The sequence below is a fragment of the Osmerus mordax genome, chromosome 14, assembly GCF_038355195.1.
Source record: "Osmerus mordax isolate fOsmMor3 chromosome 14, fOsmMor3.pri, whole genome shotgun sequence".
Lineage (NCBI taxonomy): Eukaryota > Metazoa > Chordata > Actinopteri > Osmeriformes > Osmeridae > Osmerus > Osmerus mordax.
This window is the reverse complement of record NC_090063.1, coordinates 12,988,478-13,013,575: the sequence shown is the minus strand read 5'-3', so window position 1 is coordinate 13,013,575 and position 25,098 is coordinate 12,988,478. Positions and strand designations below refer to the sequence as shown.

Genomic DNA, 25,098 nt, shown 5'->3' with positions numbered 1-25,098 from the left:
GGAAAATCACTACGCTTCATAAACCAGAAGCCCTAGCAACAATTAGTTAGACTCACCGATGAGAAATGTGCACGTCGGACTATTTTAATAGCATCCTTCCTAACCCCATGTTAAAGCCCAGGACCTTTCAACGCCGCTTTACTCCAGGACCTTTTCTGGAACCTTCAACCTCTTTATTGATATTCTTCCACCTCTCATAAACTCATTATACGAGAGCCATGCCACTCCACCACCCCCACTTTCTCCGTGAAAGCCTCTTTCCCCGTCAAGGGAAAATGTCACTGCACGTCAGTTTTCTGATGTCTTTTCCATATTCCACCCCCCCTCCACCACCTACCTAATGTTCAGCTCTTCTTTACCCTAAATGAGAAAGTGTAATTAAGAGAGTGGGGAGAGAATGAGATGGAAAACGACCTGTCACAAAGTCACATTTAAGTGACTGATGGAGCGCTCCCCGGCCGTAAACACTTAAATGATATAAATGGCCGCTTAAGCGCGCCGCGGCTTAATGTTTTGTCGCGAATTAATGCCACACCAGGCAGCAATGACAATCAAGGCCTCCTCATTCTAATTTGGACGCGTCGGGAAGCCTTTGTGTACCGACAGCTCTGTTGGCAAATTACCACAATGACTTGTTTTTATGAGAAACCATAAATGTTGTATTTTTTCTCCCGTTCTTCGGTAGCTAATGAGGAGACAAAACAGCTTGTGTGTCAGTGTTATAGTGATGCCACATGACGTGTGTCGGGTCTGATGGTTCTAAAAAGTTCCAGTTCCAGGATGATAATTTTGCTCAGTTCACTCTTAAGGTTTCGATCTTTCATTAATAAAAAAGCTTTTTTTTGCTCATTATGCTGGAAAGCTCATGTAATTAATCCATTGTCTCTTTGATGCATTGAAGTGGGTTCGGTTTAGATCATTCGGCATGTACAACAGTGCCCGTGCATCCAATACACTGATCTCGGATCAATCTGGCAAGGTCAAGGTCCCCACTTCAAATGAACTCAACACGGACACGTCCTCACAGAACACACAATTTCACATTCCAACCCTTCGGTCAGAAGCTCCTCTGCACATGGCTGCTTCCTCTTTCCCTAACCCATTACATTTAGTCATTTTAGCAGACGCTCTTATCCAGAGCGACTCACAGTAAGTACAGGGACATTCCCCCCGAGGCAAGTAGGGTGAAGTGCCTTGCCCAAGAACACAACATAATTTGGCCGCTCAGCCACCTGACTCCTCCTCCGTTGTCTTCTTTCTCTCCTCCTCTCCATATTCTCCCTCCTTCTCCCTCTCCTCCCCCTCCTCTTTCTCTCCATCCTCCTCTTCCTCCTCTTCCTCCTCAGGCTCTGGAGAGTGAGTTTGTGTCGTGCCAGCTCCACCAGTGGATCGACCTGATCTTCGGCTACAAGCAGCAGGGCCCTGAGGCCACCCGCTCCCTCAACGTCTTCTACTACCTGACCTACGAGGGCGCCGTCAACCTCAACTCCATCACTGACCCCATGCTCCGCGAGGTGACGACCACCACACACACACACACACACACACACACACACTTTCGGGATCACAGACAGCTTCAAGAACTTACCTCGGATTTGTCTCACAAGCACAGACACATTCCCACTCACAGTATAATGCTGATTCGACTTCATCTAATCCAAAATATGGAAATACCTCATATTACTGTAAATGCACATTAAGCATTATCCCTTCCCCAATCCAATTAAGCAGAATCAGTACATTTCAGCGTGTTTACTATAATGCTCTGGGCTCCAGATTATGGATGCTATTAGCAGTGTTACAGTACATTTGACTGTTAGCCCTTTTCTGTGGAAGCAAATAAGAGGGCAGTTCACTGGCAGCCGTTCTCAGTGTAAGCCCTGCTGAGAGCTCTGTTTTGAGTGCTCCATTTGAACGCTTTAAAGCCTCTCTCTGCTCTCATTTATAATTTATGCCCATTCACTTTGAAGCACTATACGCACACAAACGCACACACAAACACACACGAACTAGCAAAATAGAAAGCTAAATTGCAAGCGGCTAAATCCGCTAGCTGACAGGCTAGCAGATCTGCGGTCAGCAAGCAAGAGTAACTGTTTGACCCCCTCACTGCCCCTTCAGACAAACGTGACTTCTCCTCCAAACATGTGAGTGTCAAGGCGCCAGACATGGAAGCTAGCTTGCTAACTCAGACAAGCCCTGCTACGTGGAATGCATACAGTAGCCTCTAGCTCCACAGCTAGCCCATCAAATGCTAACCCCAGAATGTGCTGCTGGTGTTTGCATTTACTGAAAGCCCTGGTAACACATTGTACCTACCAAGGTCAACTTACTACCAGAATTAAACCAACCCTATCAAAGGGTCTGACCATATGGTCAAGCCTGTTTATTTTGAAGCCCTTTTATCATAGATTCCCCTATCATACTTGAGCTCCCTTGATGAGAGAATCTTCTCATGGGTGTGTGTGGATGGTGACAAGGGGTCTCTCCAGACCCTCCTCTAAAGGAGAACAGAGCGTGCTCAGTGAGCGTGCTCAGTAGGCTGGCGGGGGCGTGGAGCTGCCCTTCATGCTCAGTGAGTGGAGCATCGCGGGCACAGAGGGCAGCGCCCTGATTTACGACCTCATTCAGGTTAGTCCCATCCAGATGTGCTCTGGCCACACACGCATAAACACACGCACGCACACACGCAATCATACACCCACACAGACTCACACCCCTGCCGTACACGCACACCCAAACATTCCAAATCTGTTTCACACACACGCGCGCGCACACACACACGCATGCAGATTCATTACCAGGAGGAGGGTGGGCTGATGCCGTCACTGCCCCTCTGCCCAGCCTGGCCCAGCACATCACCATGCCGACTAGTTAATACACACACCGGCAAATTGGATCCCTGACACCCCACTATTTCCACTGAGACGCTCCGGCGACCAGGAGATCGATAAATACACAGACACGCGTGCGGGTGTGATTTGAAGGTGTATTAAAATTCTACCCCCCCCCCCCCCCCCCCCCGTTGCATGCAGAGCACGTATGCATGAAGGTGGATATGCACGGTGACCAAACGTATGAATAGAAAGCAGTTCTCCCTTCATAAAAGGACAGATATGAAAGAGAGCGTTGTCCTCGTGGACGCGGTCTCCTCCTCATCCCCTGAGAGCCCAATCAGCTGGCCTCTTCTCACACACACACACACACCAACAGAACCTTGAGCGTTTTAATTAGTAAAATAAACCGAGGCGAGCCGAAGCCAGGATCCTACTGAGTGTTTGTGCAGGAAGCAGGCCTGTGGAGCAGGAGGAAACGGGCCCCTGGTCTGGGCCGCGTCAGGGGCCGGGGTAGGGGAGAGGGGGAGAGGGGGGTCCAGGGGACCCTCTCCACTGAGTGACAACTGTTTCAGCCAGAGGTCTGGCCTGGGCCTGGGCTGGGCTGAGCCACGCCAGACGAGGCCCGCGGGCTGGTTAGTGTCAGGGGAAGAGGGGGGCAGCTGGCTCAGTATTCCTGCCCGCTTGGCAGCTGGAGGAGACACACACACACACAGACTCTAGGTGCACAGGCTCTGCAGTGGTGCGGGATGGCTGTGTGTTTGTGCGTGCTTGTCGCTAAGGCATTTGGAATGTCTCAAGGCAGATTAGGCTACGCTGCGGAGACCGCCGGCGTGTTTTCCCAGACGATGATTACTTCCTGTCCTGCCTCCACCACCAAGTGAAAACCAACCCCCCCTCTCTCTCTGCCCCCATCGAACTTGCTCTCCCGTTCCCTCCGAGCTCTCTGCGTTGACTCACGCCAAAGAAAGGGAGACACGCAGTTACCCCGCCCCGCCTCGCGCAGGGCTTCCCCCCCCCCCCTCCCCCCCTTTCTTCGTAGACGGTCACGGAAACTCCCATGGCCTCTCGCGCCGCCGACGCTACCCAGACCACGTCCTCCTGCATCTTCTGGAGCTTCTGGGTAACGCGACTCCGTGAGTTATACTCAGGGACCAGGCTCCTGACACACCAGGCTCCTGACACACCAGGCTCCTGACACACCAGGCTCCTGACACACCAGGCTCCGACACACCAGGCTCCTGACACACCAGGCTCCGACACACTACAAGGCCGCGTTCATTTATTTCACATTCATCCGAGGCAAACGCATTAACGGAGATTCGATTTGCATCCGCGGGGAAGCGTGCGTTTTACACGGCCCGCCTTGTCAAGGGGGGCGGAGTAAATCAAATCAGGGGAGCCGTCGCCCGGGTTCAGAAGGGCGCTTCCGTCATTTAAATGTATAGAATAGAGAGAGGGCTCTCATCAGACACGGGCGAGCGAGCCCCAAAAGAGATTGGCCTCGCTCGTACACCCCCTGACACACACACACACACACACTGCTGTCACATAATCACCTCTACATTACATAGGCATACAAGTCTAGGACACTCTGACCTAGATTCACCCGCCCTCCACCGACACTGGGACGACGTCATAAATGTCAGAGCAGGGATTTAAATGAAGACGGGTTGAGTGAGTCAGGACGAGGTGTTTGTTCCAGTCAGCCTAAGCAGAAGTGAGCAGTATATGGGTGACCTTCGGGCAGGGCGCAGCACACACACACACACACACACATTCCATCCACGACCCTGGGAAATGTTATGAGCATCTCTTCTCTTCAAAAGGCGATACTTCAGAGTTTTGTTGATGATGATTCGTTGGTGATAGACGGCGATAAGGAGTCTTGCCATGTGTGCTGTTGATGTGTTAGACGCACGCAAGATCACCTGGACACACACACACATCTCCATGACCACCTGGACACACACACATCTCCATGACCACCTGGACACACACACATCTCCATGACCACCTGGACACACGCACATCTCCATGACCACCTGGACACACGCACATCTCCATGACCACCTGGACACACACACATCTCCATGACCACCTGGACACACACACATCTCCATGACCACCTGGACACACACACATCTCCATGACCACCTGGACACACACACATCTCCATGACCACCTGGACACACACACATCTCCATGACCACCTGGACACACACACATCTCCATGACCACCTGGACACACACACATCTCCATGACCACCTGGACACACACACATCTCCATGACCACCTGGACACACACACATCTCCATGACCACCTGGACACACACACATCTCCATGACCACCTGGACACACACACATCTCCATGACCACCTGGACACACACACATCTCCATGTCCCCACAGCCCTTCACCTCCCACACATCCACACACACGCCACCATAATATCCCCAAATGATCTCTATGACTCTCAAAGTGAGACCGTGCTTTATGTGCTTTGAACTTGGGTTGCTTTGAATTCAACATACCAGTACTGTATATTCATGAAATGATTGAGGAAAAATGTGGTATACAAAATATTCTATATGAAAGGAACAAATACATAAATGGGGAGCGATGACTATGTCATGTAAAGGACAGTTAAGTCAGTAAGAATAGAACGCTTTTTCTTCCGACCATCTTTTCCTGTCGTTTCCCACATCCCCCCCCTCCCCCCCATCATCTGTTAGTGATTGACGACCCTGATCGTCTCAGATGTGGATTTACACTATATTAAGTTTACAGCCGGTTCTGAGCCTATTGTTCTCCTTTGGCTGGAGAGAGATTACAAAAAAAAGAGGAGAGAGCGAGAGAGAGCTGAGAGAGAGAGAGAGAGAGAGAGAGAGAGAGAGAGAGAGAGAGAGAGAGAGAGAGAGAGAGAGAGAGAGAGCTGAGAGTGAGACGAGAGAGAAAGTTAGAAAAGGGATGTAGTGCTGTTGGGCAGGTAAAATAAGGACAGAGATGGAGAGAAATGGGGTTGGAGTGAGGTAGAGAGAGGAGCAGGAGTTGTAGACAATAGGATGAAGCAGGCAGACTTCAGAGTTTCTTCTTATGGAAATACCATATGCACAGTGAGGACACTGTCAGAGGCCAGGCCAAACCTATCTTAAACCAGCCTACACACACACACGCACACACACACACACACACACACGCTCACACACACAGTCTCCTGTCATAGTACAGTAGCTTGTGGTCAGATTGTCTGTCTTTTTTCCTCTCTGTCACCCACACCCACACACCCTATCATTTATATCTTCCCTCCTGTAATGTTGACCATAGTCTTATATAGTGTGTGTCGTCCTAGCTGGTGTTACCTTGACTCCGCTGCCCTGTGATGTTGTCCAGAGACCCTCTGCTCTGACATTTATAGTCCTATACCTCTTCATTATAGCACCACCTAACCAGCCTGCCTGTCCTTCCCCCTCCTCTCTCCTGCTCCGTCTGCCTCTCTGTTTCTCACTCGGTCCCTGCCTCTTTTTCTCTCCTTCATCTGTCTGTCTGTCTCCATCTCTCTCCCTCAATCTCCATCTCCCTCTCCACCTTCTCTCAATCTCTCTGTCCCTCTGTCTTTACACCCCTCTCCATCTATCCACTCTCTAATATCTCTCCCCTCTCCCTCCCTCTCCCTCCCTCTCTCTCCCCTCTCCATCTCTCTTCCCCCTCTCTCTCTCCTCTCCTTCTCTCTCCAGGCGGTGGAGGCTCAGATCAGGAGTTTTGGGCAGACCCCCTCTCAGCTGCTCATCGAGCCGCACCCACCCAGGAGCTCCGCCATGCAGGTGGTGAGTCTCACACACACACACACACACACACACACAAGCACGAGGAGGCTCCGTCCAGGACTGCCTCTGATAGCTAGTGAAGCCTCAGTCAATCCCTTGTGCTCCTTTCTTTTTTTTTACTTCCTTCCTCCTCCTCCATTCCTCCTTCTCTCCTGCTCCACTACCACCCCAAACACTGGAAAACTTCAGCTCCGGGATTGGAACTTATCTTCCCCCATCATCAGTGGAGGTGTGCGATTGAGAGAAAGAGAGCGAGAGAGTGGGAAGATGAAGGCCATGCATTAGCATGTGTCCAGAGACAAACTCCTCCACACCTGAGCTAGAGTGCAGACAGCCAAACCCAGGGAGACCCGGAGGGGCGGGGGGGTATGGAGGGGGAACAATGGCCCCGAGGTGACAGGCTTTTAGGGGCAGGGGGGCGGCAGGCAGGGGTACTGGGTGGAGGCAGGAGGCGGTGGATGAAGGCCCAACGCCACTGATCCCCCCCATTAGTGTGGTGTGCCTGCGGTGCTGACAGCTGGAGACCACCTCCTCACACACACACACACAGACTTCACTCTTGGCCCCTATTTAACAAACGCACATTACCAGCTTGCTACTTAGTGAAACACTCCATTACTGCACACTACCAGTGTATAGGGTTTCATCAAGGAACGCTACCCTTCCTAATGAGTAGATTAGAGCATAGGGGTTAACTCTCCTGGCTCCACCTCTCTACATCTCCCTTCCCCCATCTTCCCTCATCCCTCCCCCCTCCTCCCCAACTTCCCTCCCTCGCTCCTATCAGTGTGTGTTGTTGTCCTTCTGGCATTTACCAGCGCTTCTAGTAATAACATTGTCAGCATTGTCTGTGAGCCTGTCAGACACACAGACCCACACAGACCTATCCCTCCATAACATACTGCACACTCTTTTCTAATGGCCGTGTATAGTGTAATGCTGGTCTAGAGTCTGAGTTCCCGTCATGTCAGGTGAATGTGGGCCGTGGCAGGCTAACAGGCAGACAGCCCTCAAACAGAAAGCCAGATCATTATGTCAGTATGCTATGCAGTGGGTTCTAGATGGTTCCGTTAACTGTAGGCTAACAGCCTCAGCTGTTGCGCTCTCTGGCCTCGCTCCCACCTCTTTGCTGCTTGTCTCGCTACATGCCGCCTGCTAACTTCTTTTCTCTCTCTACCTCCCTCCCTCTCTTTTCTTACCACTGACCGCTCTGTCCTTCCTCATCCTCCATGCCTGTCTTTGCCCTCCCGCCCTTCATCCTCTCTATGCTCCTCTTCCTCTTCTCTGACCCCTCCTCTCTGACCCCTCCTCTCTGACCCCTCCTCTTCCTCCTCTATGCCTTCTTCTTTCTTCGCATCTCTGTCCCACCTCTCTCCTTCCTCCTCCTCTCCACCCTCCTCCTCCATCCGCTGGGTCCTGAACAGTATCTCCTCCTGCAGACACCACTCATGTTCACGGAGCAGATGCAGCAGGACGTCATCATGGTCCTCAAGTTCCCCTCCAACTCTCCCGTGGCGCACGTGGCGGCCAACACCCAGGCCGGCCTGACGGCGCCCGCCATCATCACCGTCACCGCCAACCGCCTCTTCGCCGTCAACAAGTGGCACGGCCTGGCAGGTGAGGAGGGAGGGGAGGAATGGGTGAACCGGGTGATGTGGGGGATTGTGGGTGACTATGTTTTCTAAGGCGGTCATACAACCCATGTTAGAATGTTCCCAGCTGCATACTGACCGAGCCAAATCAGAGCTCCTTCACCCTTCTTCACTTCACTTTCCCTGGAAATACACCGTTTCATGTCTGGATGATCAACTGTCTTGATATGCGTGTCAGTAATTGTACGGACCTCCCCTGCAATGATGTTCGTGTGTATGCAGTCTGGGATGGACTGTAGCAGTTTTCAGTTAGGAATTGGCACACATTCACAATATAGCAGATTTTCGAGATAACCGCAGGCCCCAATCCACTAGACATGTGGTCTGTGTGTTACTAGCTGCACTCAAAGGCAAGTACACTTCAGGGCCATAAACCACAATATTAATGCTGTCTGTCTTTCTCTTCCCACACATCTCTCTCTCTCTCTCTCTCTCTCTCTCTCTCTCTCTCTCTCTCTCTCTCTCTCTCTCTCTCTCTCTCTCTCTCTCAGGTCATCAAAGTTCATCAGTGCAGCAGGACCAGCAGTACCAACTGCCTGTGGAAATCGACCCTCTGATAGGTCAGTTATGTGTGTGTTGTCCGCCCTCACGATGCCTAGCGGTCGGTGGTGATGTGTCCCTGGACAGTAGATGGTGCATGACTGTTGTTCCTCAGCTCTAGCTCAGCCTCCTCTCCTCTCTTCCCTTCCCTTCTCCAGTTCTGTACTTTCGTCTCCTGAGGAAATTGAGCCGGTCCTTTCACTAACGCATTTGCATGCAAATTGGAATGCAATGAGCTGTGGCCTGGGCCAGCATTTCATCATCAATTCCCTCTCTCTCTCTCTCTCTCTCTCTCTCTCTCTCTCTCTCTCTCTCTCTCTCTCTCTCTCTCTCTCTCTCTCTCTCTCTCTCTCTCTCTCTCCCTCCCCCCTCTCTCCCTCCCTTTCTCATCACCCTCGCTGTCTTCCTCTCTCTCTCTCTCTCTCTTCCTGTCTCTCTCTCTCTCTTCCTGTCTCTCTCTCTCTTCCTCTCCTCTTCTGTGGTTTCATTGAATCGGGGGTGGAGGACCAGTGTGCGTGTCAGTGGAAATGAATATGAATAGGGTAATAATGTGAGATGGAGAATACACACCGGCCGGCTGTCAGGGCAATATGGCCGCCTCTCATCACTCAGGACTTGTTGATGAGCAGGAGAGGAAGTGAGGAGAGGAGTGTAGGGGAGCGTGTAGGATGAGGAGAAAGCCACAAACGTCGCCGGGTTCTGACGAATGGAGGGATGATGCACTGGCACGAGCAGGCCCAACTTCATCCATTCATCCCTCCTTTATTTTCCCTCATTCTTCTCTGCCCCCTTTTGTTTCATTAGACTGGTACGGTACTTTGTTTATAGGTCTTTCTTGGTCTCTACCCCTGTCTCTTTGGCTCTCCCTCCATCTTTCTTTTCTCCCCCTCCTCCACCCTTCCCTCCCTGACCCATGTACACACCCAGATGTGTAGTTCTCCTCAAACTGTTGACTGGTGAAGTTATCCAGGTTCACTCCTGCGTGTTCATCTTCACCACTATCTATTTCTCCCCTTTTATGGTGATCCTCTACACACAGAACACATGATGTGTGTGTGTGCATGTTTTGGATTTAAGGTGTGGGTGTCTAAGGTACTATACTAATAAAAACACACCTTTTTAACAGGTTTATATGTTTCACTAAAAAGCAATGACTGCTGTCATCTAACATATGTAATTTCCTCTGTTTTTTTTTTGTCTAGTGAAACCAATGTAGTGTGTGTGCGTCAGTTATGTATTTAGACTGCTCACATTCCAGCGTGAGCTCGATCTAAACACAGTAAATTTGCGTGTGACTGGCGTTCGTGACGGCTACGGGAAATGTTGATAATCACTTGAAATATTGGCAGAGACCAGCGGGCTGGTCTCTGTCAGGGCCCTAGGACCCGCCAGGCTCCTTACCTGTTCTGTTACACACACACACACACACACACACTCAGAGAGAAAGTAGTTATTTATTTAGAAAAGGTAATCATGACTTTAATTACAAACCAATGTATTACTTCTGCTACTCAAGCACATCAAATGTATAATATTACTGCTGTGCTGTGTAATATTGTGCTTGAAGGTGAACACACATGTCCTTTTAGAATGCTATATGTCACATTTTGTCTAGTAATTTGTAGCAATTGGCCAGTATCCATAATTGATTATTAACCAATGTCCATATCAGAGTTTGCCATTGTTTTTGTCTGGATACTCACATTAGTGTAGCCAGTTCTACTGGAGACTTTGGAACAAGTCATGTTCTTTGAAACTACAAAACTGATTACTCTTTCTTGTCCCCTCTTCCCTGCCTCTCTCCCTCTCTCCCCCTCCTTCCCCCCTCTCGTCCTCTGTCTCCAGCCAGTAACGTGGCCTCCCACCGGCGCCAGATCTCCGACCTGCTGGACCAGAGCATCCAGGTTCACGCCCAGTGCTTCGTCATAACTGCCGACAACCGCTACATCCTGCTCTGCGGCTTCTGGGACAAGAGCTTCCGGGTCTACTCCACCGACACGGGTACACACACACACACACATGCAGAACCTTGCTCACACACTCACACTAACACAGAAGCCTGATCACAGAGACACACGCACACACACAAAGAAGAGCACGCAGACACACATACAAACATAGGAGTGTGAACACACACACACACACACACAAGCCCTGACAGCTCTATCAGGTAGGTCACGGGGTCCTAAATGAGACCAGCTCTCTACTCCAGCTCTCTAAGCCCCCCCATCCCATCTCCCAGCCCGTTCCAACCCTCACACATGCATAGGGTCCCCCAATTCAATTTCTCAAAGGGCGAGATCTGGCTCTCAATAGAGGGAGGAAGCGAGGGACGGAGGGGAGAGAGAGAGAGCCCTTTGTGTGTCTGCCACCGGGGAGTTGTGCAACCGCAACGCGAACACATTTTAATCAGGCGCGCTCCACAGCTGCTGTGATCACCACAGTCCCCGAGGCGACGCAGGTTAAAGAACAGAGCCACTTGATCAATTACAAGACGGGATTGGTACACACACACACACACACACACATCAGGATTGGAAAGTCAGATTGATTACATTTGCGTGTGTGTGTGTGTCCCAGTCATGTCACATATGCCTGTGTTTGAGATTAAAACACCCATAGTCACCGCAGTGTAACTTATGAGTCTGTTAATTATTTTTCGAGTGTTTATGCTGACTGTCAAACACTTGCACACTTAGCTCCGTCTGAGCCGAGCTGTCAGGGAGGATTTGAACCAGGCCGCTTCATAATTGTCCCCTTTTTTTACAACAAAAAGACGTTATCACACCGACAGGGATGTTGACACCCTGGCTTAAACAGTCATGTAGCAGCACACACACACACACACAGACACACAGACATGTGGGGGTCAGTCACTGACATGAGGAGCACGCTTCTGACAGGCTTCTGATCCTGCAATTACACACGCTCAAACTATGACACACAGACTCAGGCATGTGTGCTGAGACACCAATATTGACACCTTTGTGAAAATCGAGTGTGTGCTAGTGTTGAACCAGAGCAGCTCGGCTAACGGACCTGCAGTACACCAAGACATTCAAACAACACAATCGTATCCTGACAACACAGAGTTTCTGCAAGACATGGTGGGGTTTGGATTTTCTATTGAACCAAATGAAGGCGCTACAACATTGACTTAGATTGTTAATGCAATGTGTGTCTTTTTGTGTGTGGTGTCTTTTTGTGTTTGTGTGTGTGTGTGTGTGTGTCCAGGTAAGCTGACCCAGATCGTGTTTGGTCACCGTGACGTGGTGACGTGCCTGGCCCGGTCCGAGTCCTACATCGGGGGGGACTGCTATGTGCTGTCCGGCTCCAGAGACGCCACGCTGCTGCTCTGGTACTGGAACGGCAAGCACAGCAGCATCGGAGAGAGCCCGAGCAGTGAGTACACACACACACGCGCGCGCTCCCTTCAGAGCTCTCTGAACATCCCACTGCATAAGCATGCTCATAAGCATGCCTGGAGCCACACACACACACACAGCATCATCAGAGAGCAGGAAGTACACGCACAGACACAGGAAGTACACGCACAGACACAGGAAGTACACCCCCTGCAATACAACAAAAGTCATTTCAATTGTGATGCGATGTGATCAATTGTGAACTCTAAGAAGTCCATCCTCCTGCAGAGATGTGCCATTCAGATGTCCATTACTGATCTCACCATACAGATACACACCTGATATATGCAAGCCCAGTTTGGCATTTTAGTGAAGAAATACTAAAGGCTAACCCTGTTGTAAGAGATGAGGGACCATAGGGAACACACACACACACACACTCCATGGCTGACAGGCCTGACTCTGTGATTTACGGCCCCTATGTACGGAGTAACAACTAGTTTCGTCTGACCAGACCAGACCTCTTTACACAGATTGGATTTCTAAGGACTGTTGTGCAAGATACAGGATCCTTCTAATGTGTTTGAGAGTGTGTGTAAGAGAGGGAGAAAGGGAGAGAGAGAGTGAAAGTACCAGGGCCACTTAGAGACAGTCATGTGACACGGGGTCGCCGACACATGAAAAAGTTTGATTCTGGGGTCACGGCACTCGATAAAAGTGAAAGATGTCACAGGACGCCCTTCCTTTACCATAACATGTGGTTCTGGCCCTGATCAAAGCACGTAACACACACACACACACTAAGCCTCCATGGTGCTAATTTGACCAGCTCAGATACCCCGACATGCTGGTAAGTGCTCTCCAACAAATGGAACGACAATTTATGACAAATTGTGATTTAGTAAATAAGACCCCATCGGTTGTTGGTTAGGAGGACCGAGCTGAAAGGACAGATTTGGCACTTCACAGCACACACATTGCAGACACTGCAGCCTCGCCAACCCCACTCCCCATGGGTAAGGTTTACCAGAGGGGTTGCAGTGAAACAATAATAATATAATAAAATAAGGACATTCTGGTAGACAATCCGTGTGAAATACAGCATTTTGAAATCTGAATTTATTAACTCAACGTGTATTTCTGGCTTGTTTTGGCGGTTTGACACCCAAGAGGTTGTTGCTGTGCTCTGTAAATGATCACTTCCATTGGCCGTCATATGCCTATTTATTTCTCTGTTCTGAGAATGAGCTCATCTGATTTATTAGGTGCTATATACATGTGCTGTTCACAATGGAACAGACTGAGACATTACTGAGATGGGAAACAAGCAGGATGGGGGAATACCTTTTACCATATCTGGCACAGTGGGAAAGGGAGTCTTATTGTTTTTCTTTCATAGTGTCTGAGTTAGTGTTTGTGTGTGTGTTTGTGTGTGTGTGTGTGTGTGTTTGTGTGTGTGTGTGTGTGTGTGTGTGTTGGGGTGGATTGAGCCCAGTTAGCTGCGGTCCCTCAACAACACAATATGATGTTCCATTGCCCCATACCACATGAGACGTACAAACACACACACGTTACACACGCACACAGTTTCCTTTATTCTTTTTTCAAACTGTAAGCTTTTTTATGCCTCTCACACATACACACACACATACACTTCTAAGTAATGCTCTCTGAACATCCCACAAACTTCCTACGCTTTGTTGATTCCAGGGCCCTGAGCCACACACACAGACACAAACAGTTATCTGGTTCAGCAATACCGAAAGGCACATTGCAAACACGGTGTATAGATTGTATATATTTTATAGATCTCTCAGATTACACTGCCATCTACTGGCCAAACCGTTTTTTCTGTTCCGAGAGTGCAGAAATGTGTTTAAGAGTAATCTAGTGTATTTATGTCAGATCTCCAATTATTTGAACCCTCAGATAACATGTGTGAGTGTAGAGTTTGAAACCTGGTAGATAAAGTATGAGATTGTTTGAACTCTCTCTCTCACACACACACACACACTCATTCCCTCCCCTCCTCTCCCAGGTAAGCGATACCCTCCTCAGTTTCCCAGCCTGGTTATATATAGGTATTAGATGGTAATCAGATGTGGCTCTAATGCAAACCTGATGACCCCCCCCCCCCCCCCCCCCGCCCTCCTCACAGAGAGGTTAAACCATACACCAATATATCAGTTTTATTGATCCTCCACTGGACAAAACCCGACAACAAGTTTTAATCCTCACCGTTGTCGAACATAAGTCAGTTTTCCGTGCAGCCTTGAGGACTCTCGGCTTAATGACACCCGGGGACACTGACCTGATGCACGGTCACTATGTCACAATGCCCGGGACCCAACCGTTCCAATGTTTAGGGTTTTTATTGTGGGTTTTTTTTGGTCGCAAATGAACGTAGCAACTTCCAAGTCCTGGTCTGGTTTACGATGAGGGGGTCAGAGTCGGTCCAGTGGTTAGTGTTGTATCTTTGCTGTGTGTGGAAGTTACCCCAGGCCTCTGGCTGGGCTAGTGAAAGTCTTTTACAGAAGCAGCGTTGTTTTGAGGTGGGGGTGTACCTCAGAGTTCACGCGTCAATCAGTCGAAGGGACCCGTGTCGGGTTTCTGCGTTCAAAGTCGCTCCTGCTAATGAAGTTCACTGGAGCATGGTCATAATGGTTGTTGAGGAGGTGGATCTCTTGAAAAGGCTGTGTGTTGTATATCCACACTAGTTCTTCTATACACATAGTTTGGATTTTATAAGATGAAGGGAGAGACTTTAGACTCCCAAGTCCCTGGCCTGTCTCTTATTCTAGGATGAACAGGACCCTCAGTAACACACACACACACACACACACACTTCCCTTGTTGAAGTAGACCCAGACCAACCTAAGAGAAGCCCCCCCCCTGCCCTCTGATAATGAATTTCTAATGACCTTCCCATGAGACAGACACACATACACAGCCATGCCCCTGTCACACACAGAACAGTGTCAGCCAGGGTTACTAGCTACCTCAGGACTCGGAAGTACAAGATGAGGAGAAAGTTGGATGACAGACAAGAAAAGAAAAAGAGAAAAGAGTTACGTGAGGGAGAGAGGGGTTTTCTTCTTCAGACCTAGATCTGAAAACCAAGATGGAGTAGTCGTAAGAGTAGAGAAAGGATGTAGTTGACTGGGCACGGTAGGTGTTTTTAGTGTTGTTAGTGTTTGTAACCATGGTCACTGAGCATGGCTCTCTGTGTTATTCACAGCTCTCCCTCTTCCTGTCTCACCTTCCCTTAATCCCTCCCTCTCTCTGTCTCTCCTCCGCCTCATCTCCTACTAGGATCCCCTCAGAGCCTGGCCTGCAGGCAGCTGGGTCTGGTTAGCCAGGATGGGGGGGGGGGGGGGGGGGGAAGCAAGGCAGAGGCTGTCAGTGACGAGCAGGGCACAGAAATGGAGAGAGCTGAATTGCCATCAGAGGATGAACATGGGAGGGAGTAAGGGGATATCAGTTCAATCTCTTATGCGGCTTGATGCAGTTTCTCTCTCTCACACCCCCACACACAGTGGCTGAAACCACTGACAGCCATGAGAGCATATCCCAGTCACTCCGCTGCCCTCCCTCCTATCTCCTGTAGTCTAGCGCCCACACTGTGTCAGCCAGAGGTTGGTCGTTATTTCTTCCATTTGGTCTCTGAGGTAAAAACTCCAGTCTCTGTTCCTCAAATCAGTATTGGGGAAGTGCGGTTATTTTCACAATGTGTAATCAGTCAGGTAATAGTCGAGACCTCTTTGCGGTTTTTATTTTTGATTTTCATGCCATAAAAATCTAGTTATTGTTCATTCATGCCGCTTTGACTCTAAATGTACTGAGCCGCTGTGTTGACTAATGCTGTGATGTTATCGTGTGGCATGACTACCCTCTAGTGACTGGAGACTGAAAGTGCACTTCTGTTTTTAATGCTAAAGATGCTCACAGCTTGTGTGTGTGTGTGTTTACATTGACATTTAGTCATTTAGCAGACGATCTTATCCAGAGCGACTTACAGTAAGTACAGGGACATTCCCCCCGAGGCAAGTAGGGTGAAGTGCCTTGCCCAAGGACACAACGTCATTTTGCAGGCCGGGAATCGAACTGGCAACCTCCTGATACTATCCCGACTCCCTCACCGCTCAGCCACCTGACACCCTGTTTGTATATCCAGCAGAGTTTGTGACGCCACGAGCCATCCTGACGGGCCATGACTGTGAGGTGACGTGCGCCAGTGTGTGTGCCGAGCTGGGCCTAGTCATCAGCGGCTGCAGAGGTGAGTGTGTGTGTGTGTGTGTGTGTGTGAGGCGCACCAGTACAGCATTGAAGTGTATTTAAGATGCAGCTATGATGACACACTTCAAGTGCATGTAGTTGTATTAAATGAACGTTTTATTGAAAGTAAAGCCCACGTTCATTTAATACAACTACGTGCACTTGAAGTGTGTCGTCATAGCTGCATCTTAACACTTCAAATCAGCAAGTTGAACAAAACACAAAAAAGTGGCAACTAGCTGAGCCAGAGAAGCAGGTATGTTAACCACACCTGTCTTTTACTCTCTCATGAAGGCAAATGCAGTCAGGTAACACAAACGCACACCTTTAACATGTGTATGGCTGTGTGTTCTCCCAGAGGGGCCGTGTCTGATCCACTCCATGAACGGTGACCTGCTGCGGACCTTGGACGCCCCGGAGCCCTGCGTGCGGCCCCGCCTCATCCACTCGTCCACCGAGGGCCACTGCATGGTCTACTACGACAAGGGCCACTTCTGCCTGTTCAGCGTGAACGGCAAGATGCTGGGACACCTGGAGGTGGAGGAGAACATCAGGGTGAGGGAGTGTGCGGGCCGTTTGGAACCACCATGTGTGCATGCTGGGTCTGTGTGTGGAGAGTGAGGGAGTGACTTTCTGTTCTCCATCACAGTGTAGTCTGCCCACTGATTAAAGGGATAGCTCGCCATCTGAGAAGGGTAGGGGCCCGCCTGCCTCAGGGCACACACTCCACTCCATCACAGGCAGAGGAAACTCCGGGTCAGGGTCTGGTCCCCCACCCCTCGCCCCCCGACAAGCCCCCTTTGATCCCCTCCCCCCTTCGTCAGGTCGAGGTGAAAACTAGAAAAATGGCGGGGCGCCGCCACAGGCCCCAGATCCATTAACAACCCCCTCCGGCCAACCAGACAACACTTTCCACATTTCCTCTCCCGTCAGCCGGGGTGTCACAAAATGGCCGACTCTCCCCCCCCCCCCCCCCCCCCCCCCCCCCTCCCCTGCTTCCGCCAAGGTCTGGGAACTGTAGGCTGGGACCTGACAGGTCAGTTACACCTGCTTCCTATTTGATCAGGCTGAGTCTGCCCCTGTCTACCCTGTCACCAAGTGCAGTCACAACCCTATCCCACCAGGACTGGACGGAACACAAATATCTACCCCTCTGTTTTCTTGTGGTCATAGCAGCTCAATGAAAATTCACGTGGAGCTAGAATAAATGCAGATCTGAATCTCTGTGATTGTTCTGTTGAGGAGAGTCAGTCCAGGGTTTGTTCCCAAACACGAGCACACATCCATGGCTTCCTCCCTGGGGGCCGGGTCCCTCCAGACATTCTGTGCTTTCTACTTTAGCCAGAGCCCCAGCCGAGAGCTCCGAGCCAATGGCCCCGTCTCTCCACACGGCAGTCGTAAATTCCTTCCCCGTCGGACAGAATTAGGGAAGTCTTAACATCTCTGAGAGGGCCTGTGAGCCCCCCCCCCCCCCCCCCATCTTAACCCTGGAGGTGGTGGTATTTAATGCCCTACTCTAGACAGGAGTATCAATCTCCAGCTCTCTGCTGCAACCCTCTGCACAGTACGACTCCTCGATAAATAAGTGTTTGTCCTGGCCCGGGCTGGTATCCCCTTACTGTGTGTGTGTGTGTGTGTGTATCTCTGCCACTCAGTATGTTCTTGTGGACACACTTATGTGTGTGTTTTTGTTTGCGTTGTGTATGTACCCGTTTTTGCATAAGTGTGTGTAATGGCCCTGCATCAGAGGTTAAGGCAGAGGGTGAACAGGCCTAGCTCCAGTCTGACAGCAGATTAATCCAGAGCAGTTGAGGCCATGCTGAATGGATTACATTCTTTTAGTCCCTAATATAACTCAGCTAGTGTAACCACTCCAGCACATTTCTTTTCAGTGTCTGTGCACATGTAATGGCAGGAATTAACAGCCCCATAAATTCTAGTTTTTTACCTTTTGCCAGACATTCTCTCGCCCCCCCAAAAAGGAGGAAATATGGGCATAAAAACTTCATGTGGTGCAGTAATGTGGTGCTCTCTGTTGCTGTAGTCATCCCTCAGTCACCTGAGCTTAGGCAGCCATCTTGGATCCCACAGAGCTGGCGGCCATCTTGTTTGGCCTCCCACCCTCAGGGGGAGGCGGGGGTGCAGATTTATACTGTCTGTCTGCAGTCACCTAGATGGGTCTCCTTCTACCCCCCATGACTGTGGAAGGTTAGTGAGTCAACAGATGCTGAAAGTGTCTGAATACAACAGCTTCTCACACAGGGGCTGAGGGGGAAAGTTACAACAAGTCAACACTTTGTAGTTGAGGCTACAAAGGCTCAAATTCAGTATTCTGCAGAGATTCAAATCCTCTTGGTTTTAGCATTGAACTAAGAGCTGTCGTTGTTACTTAGCACTGTTCATTGATTACGATTACTTCTGTACCTGTTAGCGTCAACTTAAACTGACAAGTGAAACCGACACAATTACAAAGATTAGACCCACACCAAACAGATGAAAGCAGAATACCCCCCTCCCCCCTCCCTCGCCCTTCCTTACCCAAATTCTCTTGGAGAGAGATCTACCACAGCACTCAGGAGAGATTGATACCACAGCTTCATCACCAGTGTGTGTGCGCGCTGTTGAAAGCTTGTGTGTGTGTGTGTGTGTGTGTGTGTGTGGGGGGGGGGGGTTCAGACTGCCAAAGCTGTACAGTTGGTGCATCGGAGTACAAGGACTTACTTAGAACATTTATGTAATTGAATCCAAGGTTGTCAGTTTAAAATCATCAACTTTAAGAATGGTGGCATGTTAAAACTTGCATTGGGAGCGATACTCAAATGTCGCTTTCAACATCAGCGGTGTAGAATAGACAGCGATTGAAAGATGTTAAAGCACTTATAGCTTTATAGACAACATTAGTTCATAATGTTGTCTAGCAGCCTCTGCCTGTGTCATGATGGATGTCTGGGACTGACTGGTTTCCTTTATACACTGTTAGTGTAAATATACCCCAACACATGTTGAGTGTCGTGTATCCTCGTTTCCCTGGGGACCCTTTAGGCCGTAACACAGCCCATAAGAGAACAGGAAAAGGGAGATGAGCTGTGTAAATCTCTTTACGCTCCATCCTGCCTCGCAGTGGGGAGCAATCTTTGTTGCTGTTCAGGTGCGCTGCTGTGTGGGAGCGTGGTCAGCTGATTGATACTGTACCTCCCTCTGGCCTTGTCTCACTCTATCTCCTTGTCTCACTCTCTCTGTCCTTGTCTCACTCTCGCTATCACGGTCTCACTCTATATCTGACCATGTCTCACTCTATGTCCTTGTCTCACTCTTTATGTCCATGTCTCACTCTCTCTGTTCTCGTCTCACTCTTTATGTCCATGTCTCACTCTCTCTGTTCTCGTCTCACTCTTTATGTCCATGTCTCACTCTCTCTGGTCTTGTCTCACTCTCTCTGGCCTTGTCTCACTCTCTCTGTCCCTGGCTCACTCTCTGTCCCTGTCTCACTCTCTTTGGCCTTGTCTCACTCTCTCTGTCCTTGTCTAACTCTCTCTGTCCTTCTCTCACACTCTATGTCCTTGTCTCACTCTCTATGTCCTTGTCTCACTATATATGTCCTTGTCTCACTCTCTATGTCCTTGTCTCACTCTCTATGTCCTTGTCTCACTCTCTATGTCCTTGTCTCACTATATATGTCCTTGTCTCACTCTCTATGTCCTTGTCTCACTCTCTATGTCCTTGTCTCACTCTCTATGTCCTTGTCTCACTCTCTATGTCCTTGTCTCACTCTCTGTGCGACAGTTGTAGATCCATCCACAGAGAAAGGACTTGCATGTAGTTTGGTTAGGGTTAGTTTGGTTATACTTGCATCACTTTGCATGTCAAGACGACCACATAACTGTCCACTAGAGAGCAGTCACTATGGCTACTGACTTACCATTCCTGCTATTCTGTAAGATTTCAGTGCAAAAACCTTTAAAGCACTGTTGAGTGTGTCAGAGTACACATTTTTCATGTTAATCACTGGGACACATGGAGGTGGAGGTAAAAATCAAAGTAGGGGAGTCTGTGTGTGGAATGACTGTGAGTTGTGTGTGTGTGTGTTCCTAATGGCCCGGGGATTCTTACGAGTGGGAATCTGTCCTCTTTCCTCTCCCATCAGGCCATGCTGCTGAGTCGTGACGGTCAGTACCTGCTGACGGGGGGCGATGGGGGTGTGGTCTCCGTGTGGCGGGTGCACGACCTCAAACAGCTGTTCACCTACCCGGGCTGTGACGCAGGCATCCGCTCCATGGCCATGTCCAACGACCAAAGGTAAACATTTGCGTGCTCACACACACACACACACACACAAGACAACTGTATTGTACCATACCATGAACAGCTTCACCTGGGCTAACTTTATGCTGTTAGTTACAAAGAGAACCCCGTACCGCCTGTACGTGTGTGATGCTAATATGGTAGACTGTCTTTAACAGTGCTTTAACAGAGCTTTAAACCAAGCTGGTGTGTGACCTGACCTTCCTGACGCCTTCTGCTGCAGGTGTATCATCACAGGCATGGCTTCCGGAAGCATCGTGCTGTTCTACAACGACTTCAACAGATGGCACCATGAGTACCAGACCAGATACTGAGCCATCAGCGTCTATCCTCTATCAACACTGTCTCCGACACCCAGCCCTGACACATCCACTGTTGTCCAGGACGCTATCACAATCCTGCCACTTGACTAAAGGCACTACTTATACAGTACTGATATCCTGAATGTATCAAAAAGAGCTGATCTAAAGAGATGAAGGAGGAAATACTGTCTGACTATGTCTAAAGTCTGAATTATTTTTAAAGAAGGGCATTGCTATATTTTGTAGATGATAAGAATTTCATATAAAATCTTAGGGTGGGGGGTGAATTACCTATGGTTGAACGGGGAAAAGTATATTTTTAGCTTGTAAGAGTCTATTTTCATCTCTTTGTGAGGGAAATGAGTGGAGGTAGCTAGAAAACAATATATTTGCATCTACTGTCTTAAGAATCCATATATGTGTGTACTTTAGGGTGAGTGATTTTATTATTTTTTTCAATAGGGAGTGAATTGTGGGGCTTTGTGTTTTTGCTGTTTTGTTTATCAAGTACTTTTTTCATAATCTTTCATGTCCGTGGAAATTGAAAGGAATATGAGTTAGTGCAAACTGACAGTTAGTCCTAAACATGGATACAAATAAGTAGCCTACATTTTCTATTTAAATGGACAGAAAATGCATTTCGTCAGGTTTTTGGTCAACTGAGATATCGCTTTCTTATGTGGTTTGAGTCCGACGTCATGAAGCTAGTCTAACAAAGATGTTTCAGAAGAAACTGTCTGTTGTAAGTTTATCTATGTTAGTCTCAATAATAGATGTCCTATAAATAGATGACTGTGTTACACATACTACTTAGATTCAGTTTAAGCCATCATCTGGTTTGGTGTAGATACCAGTTTAACCACAGTCGTTAGGACCTTCTAATCATGGGCTGTGTACTACACTCTCTGATTGGCCTCCTCTCCAAGGGATTAATAACAATGAGTTAGACAGCGGAACACATTGTTTCAGAGGGGAACAAGGGAAATTCCAAATGAAACGTGTCCATAGATCTTCTTTATCCCCTAGCTGTACCTGTCGCTTAACACGTTTACAGAGGACATATCAACGCACCAGTGCCCCCACCATTTTGGATCTTCAATGTCTTCGTCGACTACGGAGCAATCACCCCCAGCAATTGCAGTAAACACATCAACCAATCACATGTTGCAGTTAATTACTAGAGTAAACAACTTGGTAAACTACACTTTCCTGATTCTTGAACATTCCATTAGATTTTATATGAGCATGGGTGGATATGACCACATGTCAACTACCGTATTTTATGTATCGCTCAATATTTTGACCATCCATTTGGAACGAGTGCTTTTTGTGTGTTGAGTTCTGACAATAAAACTGAATTTTGTAATTTAGATAAACCTCATTTGATTATTTTGTTTCCCAAACCTACATATTATGTATGTCTGTCTACTTATCTACATTTAGCAAATGCTTCTATAGAAAAAAACAGATGTGGAACATCTGCCTCGCCTGGTGCAGCATTACATTACAGGTCTTTTAACTTTCACTTCCAGACAAAGGAAGAGAAATAGCAAGAAAAAAATGGGAAGACCTTTAGAAACACTACCAACTAAAGGTGGGGGGGGGGTCGAAAAAAGTCAGTGTGCATGCTCTGAAAGCTGGGGCAGTACTGCAACAGCCTGGGTTCAAATCCAGCCTTCACCCTTTTCTGTATGACTTCATCCCTCTACATTATTTTCCTGTCACACTTCATTTCACTGTCCAATACAGCATGTCAAACACAATCCACAACTCAATAAACTGAGGGAAATAACCACACAACAAGTGTGTCTAGTTTCCTACAAGTTGTTGTATGAAAGGTTTGTCTTTCATACAACAACTTGTCTTTGGTGAAATGGTTCAAGCAAATGAATAATTGAGTGTCGAACTTCACAGGGACCTTCTCATAGACAAACATCAGCCATGCCCATCAAGTGTTTGGTTCCTTGGGAAGTCTCTGAAAAGTGTCAGCATTCCCTGTACAGCCTGGAACACTGCATTTACGACCGTAGGCCATTTTCAATATCCTTGAAAAACTTCCAAACTTTCTTCTTTGTAATTCCAGTGGAAGTACACAGAGCATTTTTTTTTATTAGTACATAAAAAGTATATATATATTTTTTTATGTAAGCATATATTTAATCGAAATGTGATAAAAAAAAAAAAATTGTGAGGTACCAAAAGATTTGTGAGGTACCAAAAGATTCCCACCCCTGCTACCAACCTATCTGACCATAACAAATATTATTTAACCCTCGTGCTGCCTTCGGGTCACATGACCCAAAGGTTCATAACAAACCATCGTTGTGTTTACCCAATTTTACCCAATACAAAAACAAATAAAAATAATTTTATTTTAACCATTCCAATGTGGGGGGTCTGAGACAGCCCGACAGTTAAAAGAAAATGCTTCACTTTGTTTTTGTATTAGGTAAATTTGTCGCAATACGACGGTGGGTCACAATGACTGATGGGTCAGAATGACCCGAAGATAACACAAGGGTTAAACTGACGAAAACAGAAACCAAGACAAGTTTAAACAAGGCTTCATGATCTTGGAGGCCTACAGTGCCACCTAGTGGTAAACAAACAATACTTTTTATGTAACTTAAATAACTTAAAAGTTTTGATGGATGAATCTGTACCATATCTGAGTGACAAAATCACAATATAAGGATATCTTTTTTTAGGGGAAAGGGATACAGAGGGAAGGCCCTGGTCAAGCCTAGGTTATTTTTTAAATATGCAACATGCACTCACATATTAATAATGACAATGACACATCTCCTTGATAGACATTTATTGCATACTTAAGTTATCTGAAGTATTCCTATTAGAACATTATAAAGCGTTAGAAGCAGCTAAAGTTGCTAATGGCAGCTGCCTAAACTATAATTGTTGCTGAATCATGACATTGTGGTGCTTTTCCAGGTTTGTCTTTGTCTTACAAATTTTCATGACCAGATCACAAACCAGATTTAGGATTGAATGAACATGAGCAGAGGAGCTAACATTCTTAAGAGTATCAGCTTGACTTGTGTGTGTGTGTGTGTGATGAGCCAGAGAAGAGCCCACAACATGCCTACAAGCCCATGAGGGTGGGCACTGGAGCCATTGTCAACATCAGACTCCTATTGTGAGGAACTGCAGCTACAAGACAGCATGAGTATGCTAGAGTATGAACTTTAAAACAAGTACATCTAAAGAAAGTCAAAAAGAACATATTCACATCATGTCTAGTCATGTGTACAAAAAACAAAAAAAATCATGAGGGTAAGGATCAATTTCCCAGGATGTTTTTTAAGTCAAGCTGGTTTTAGGATAAAGGCCTCTCCAAACTGCTAAACTCCCATAAAGTTCACAGGCACCTCTTCTTGTCAACACACATTTGTCATGTTGTTTGTTTCATGGTACAGGAGCCATTGCGGGTCAATCACAAGTTGCCTTACTGGCAAAGAAAAAGAGTAACATTTGTTCAACTAAAGATTTCTTAAGATATACAGCTACAAACATGTATAATAACAACAGACTACACTCACGCCAAAAAATACACTTTTAACATTGTGTTTGTGTATGTAAAGCATGCGTGTACATGTACCAACAAACTCATCGTCAATATAGGGCGGACAATAAATAAGTAAAATAACAAACAGTTTTCATTCTTCATCACATCAACCACACAGAACTCTCACAGCAGTGAGCAGTCAAGACACCCCTCAGGTATAAATACACACATACTGTATATACAACCAGCCAAACATACAAAAAACCTCAACATCCTTCTAATTGCCTGGGAATTAGCTATAAACACTCTGGGGTTGGGAACAGCAGTAAGGGTTCTGCTACTGGGATAGAGGAAGAGGAGGCGGGGGTGGAGGTCCTTCTAATCCCCTACATGCAACACACAGTCCTAGGGATTGAGGACTGGATTAAGGGTTGACAGGGTGAGGGAGGGAGGCGCACTGTTGCCATTCCCCCCAGC

General features: G+C 47.9%; 1 protein-coding gene across 1 annotated transcript in view; it reads left to right on the top strand.

The window, feature by feature from the left end:
• Window positions 1-22,462, top strand: part of lrba (LPS-responsive vesicle trafficking, beach and anchor containing) — a 178,324-nt gene extending 155,862 nt beyond the window's left edge. Inside the window, exons 48-57 of the mRNA XM_067249692.1 lie at window positions 1,347-1,514; window positions 6,573-6,662; window positions 8,102-8,279; window positions 8,806-8,874; window positions 10,700-10,855; window positions 12,089-12,256; window positions 16,394-16,495; window positions 16,853-17,049; window positions 20,639-20,790; window positions 21,020-22,462. Of these exons, the coding sequence (XP_067105793.1) occupies window positions 1,347-1,514; window positions 6,573-6,662; window positions 8,102-8,279; window positions 8,806-8,874; window positions 10,700-10,855; window positions 12,089-12,256; window positions 16,394-16,495; window positions 16,853-17,049; window positions 20,639-20,790; window positions 21,020-21,110 (1,371 nt within the window). The 3' untranslated portion in view covers window positions 21,111-22,462. The remainder of the gene's footprint in view (window positions 1-1,346; window positions 1,515-6,572; window positions 6,663-8,101; window positions 8,280-8,805; window positions 8,875-10,699; window positions 10,856-12,088; window positions 12,257-16,393; window positions 16,496-16,852; window positions 17,050-20,638; window positions 20,791-21,019) is intronic.
• Window positions 22,463-25,098: the final 2,636 nt, after the last annotated feature.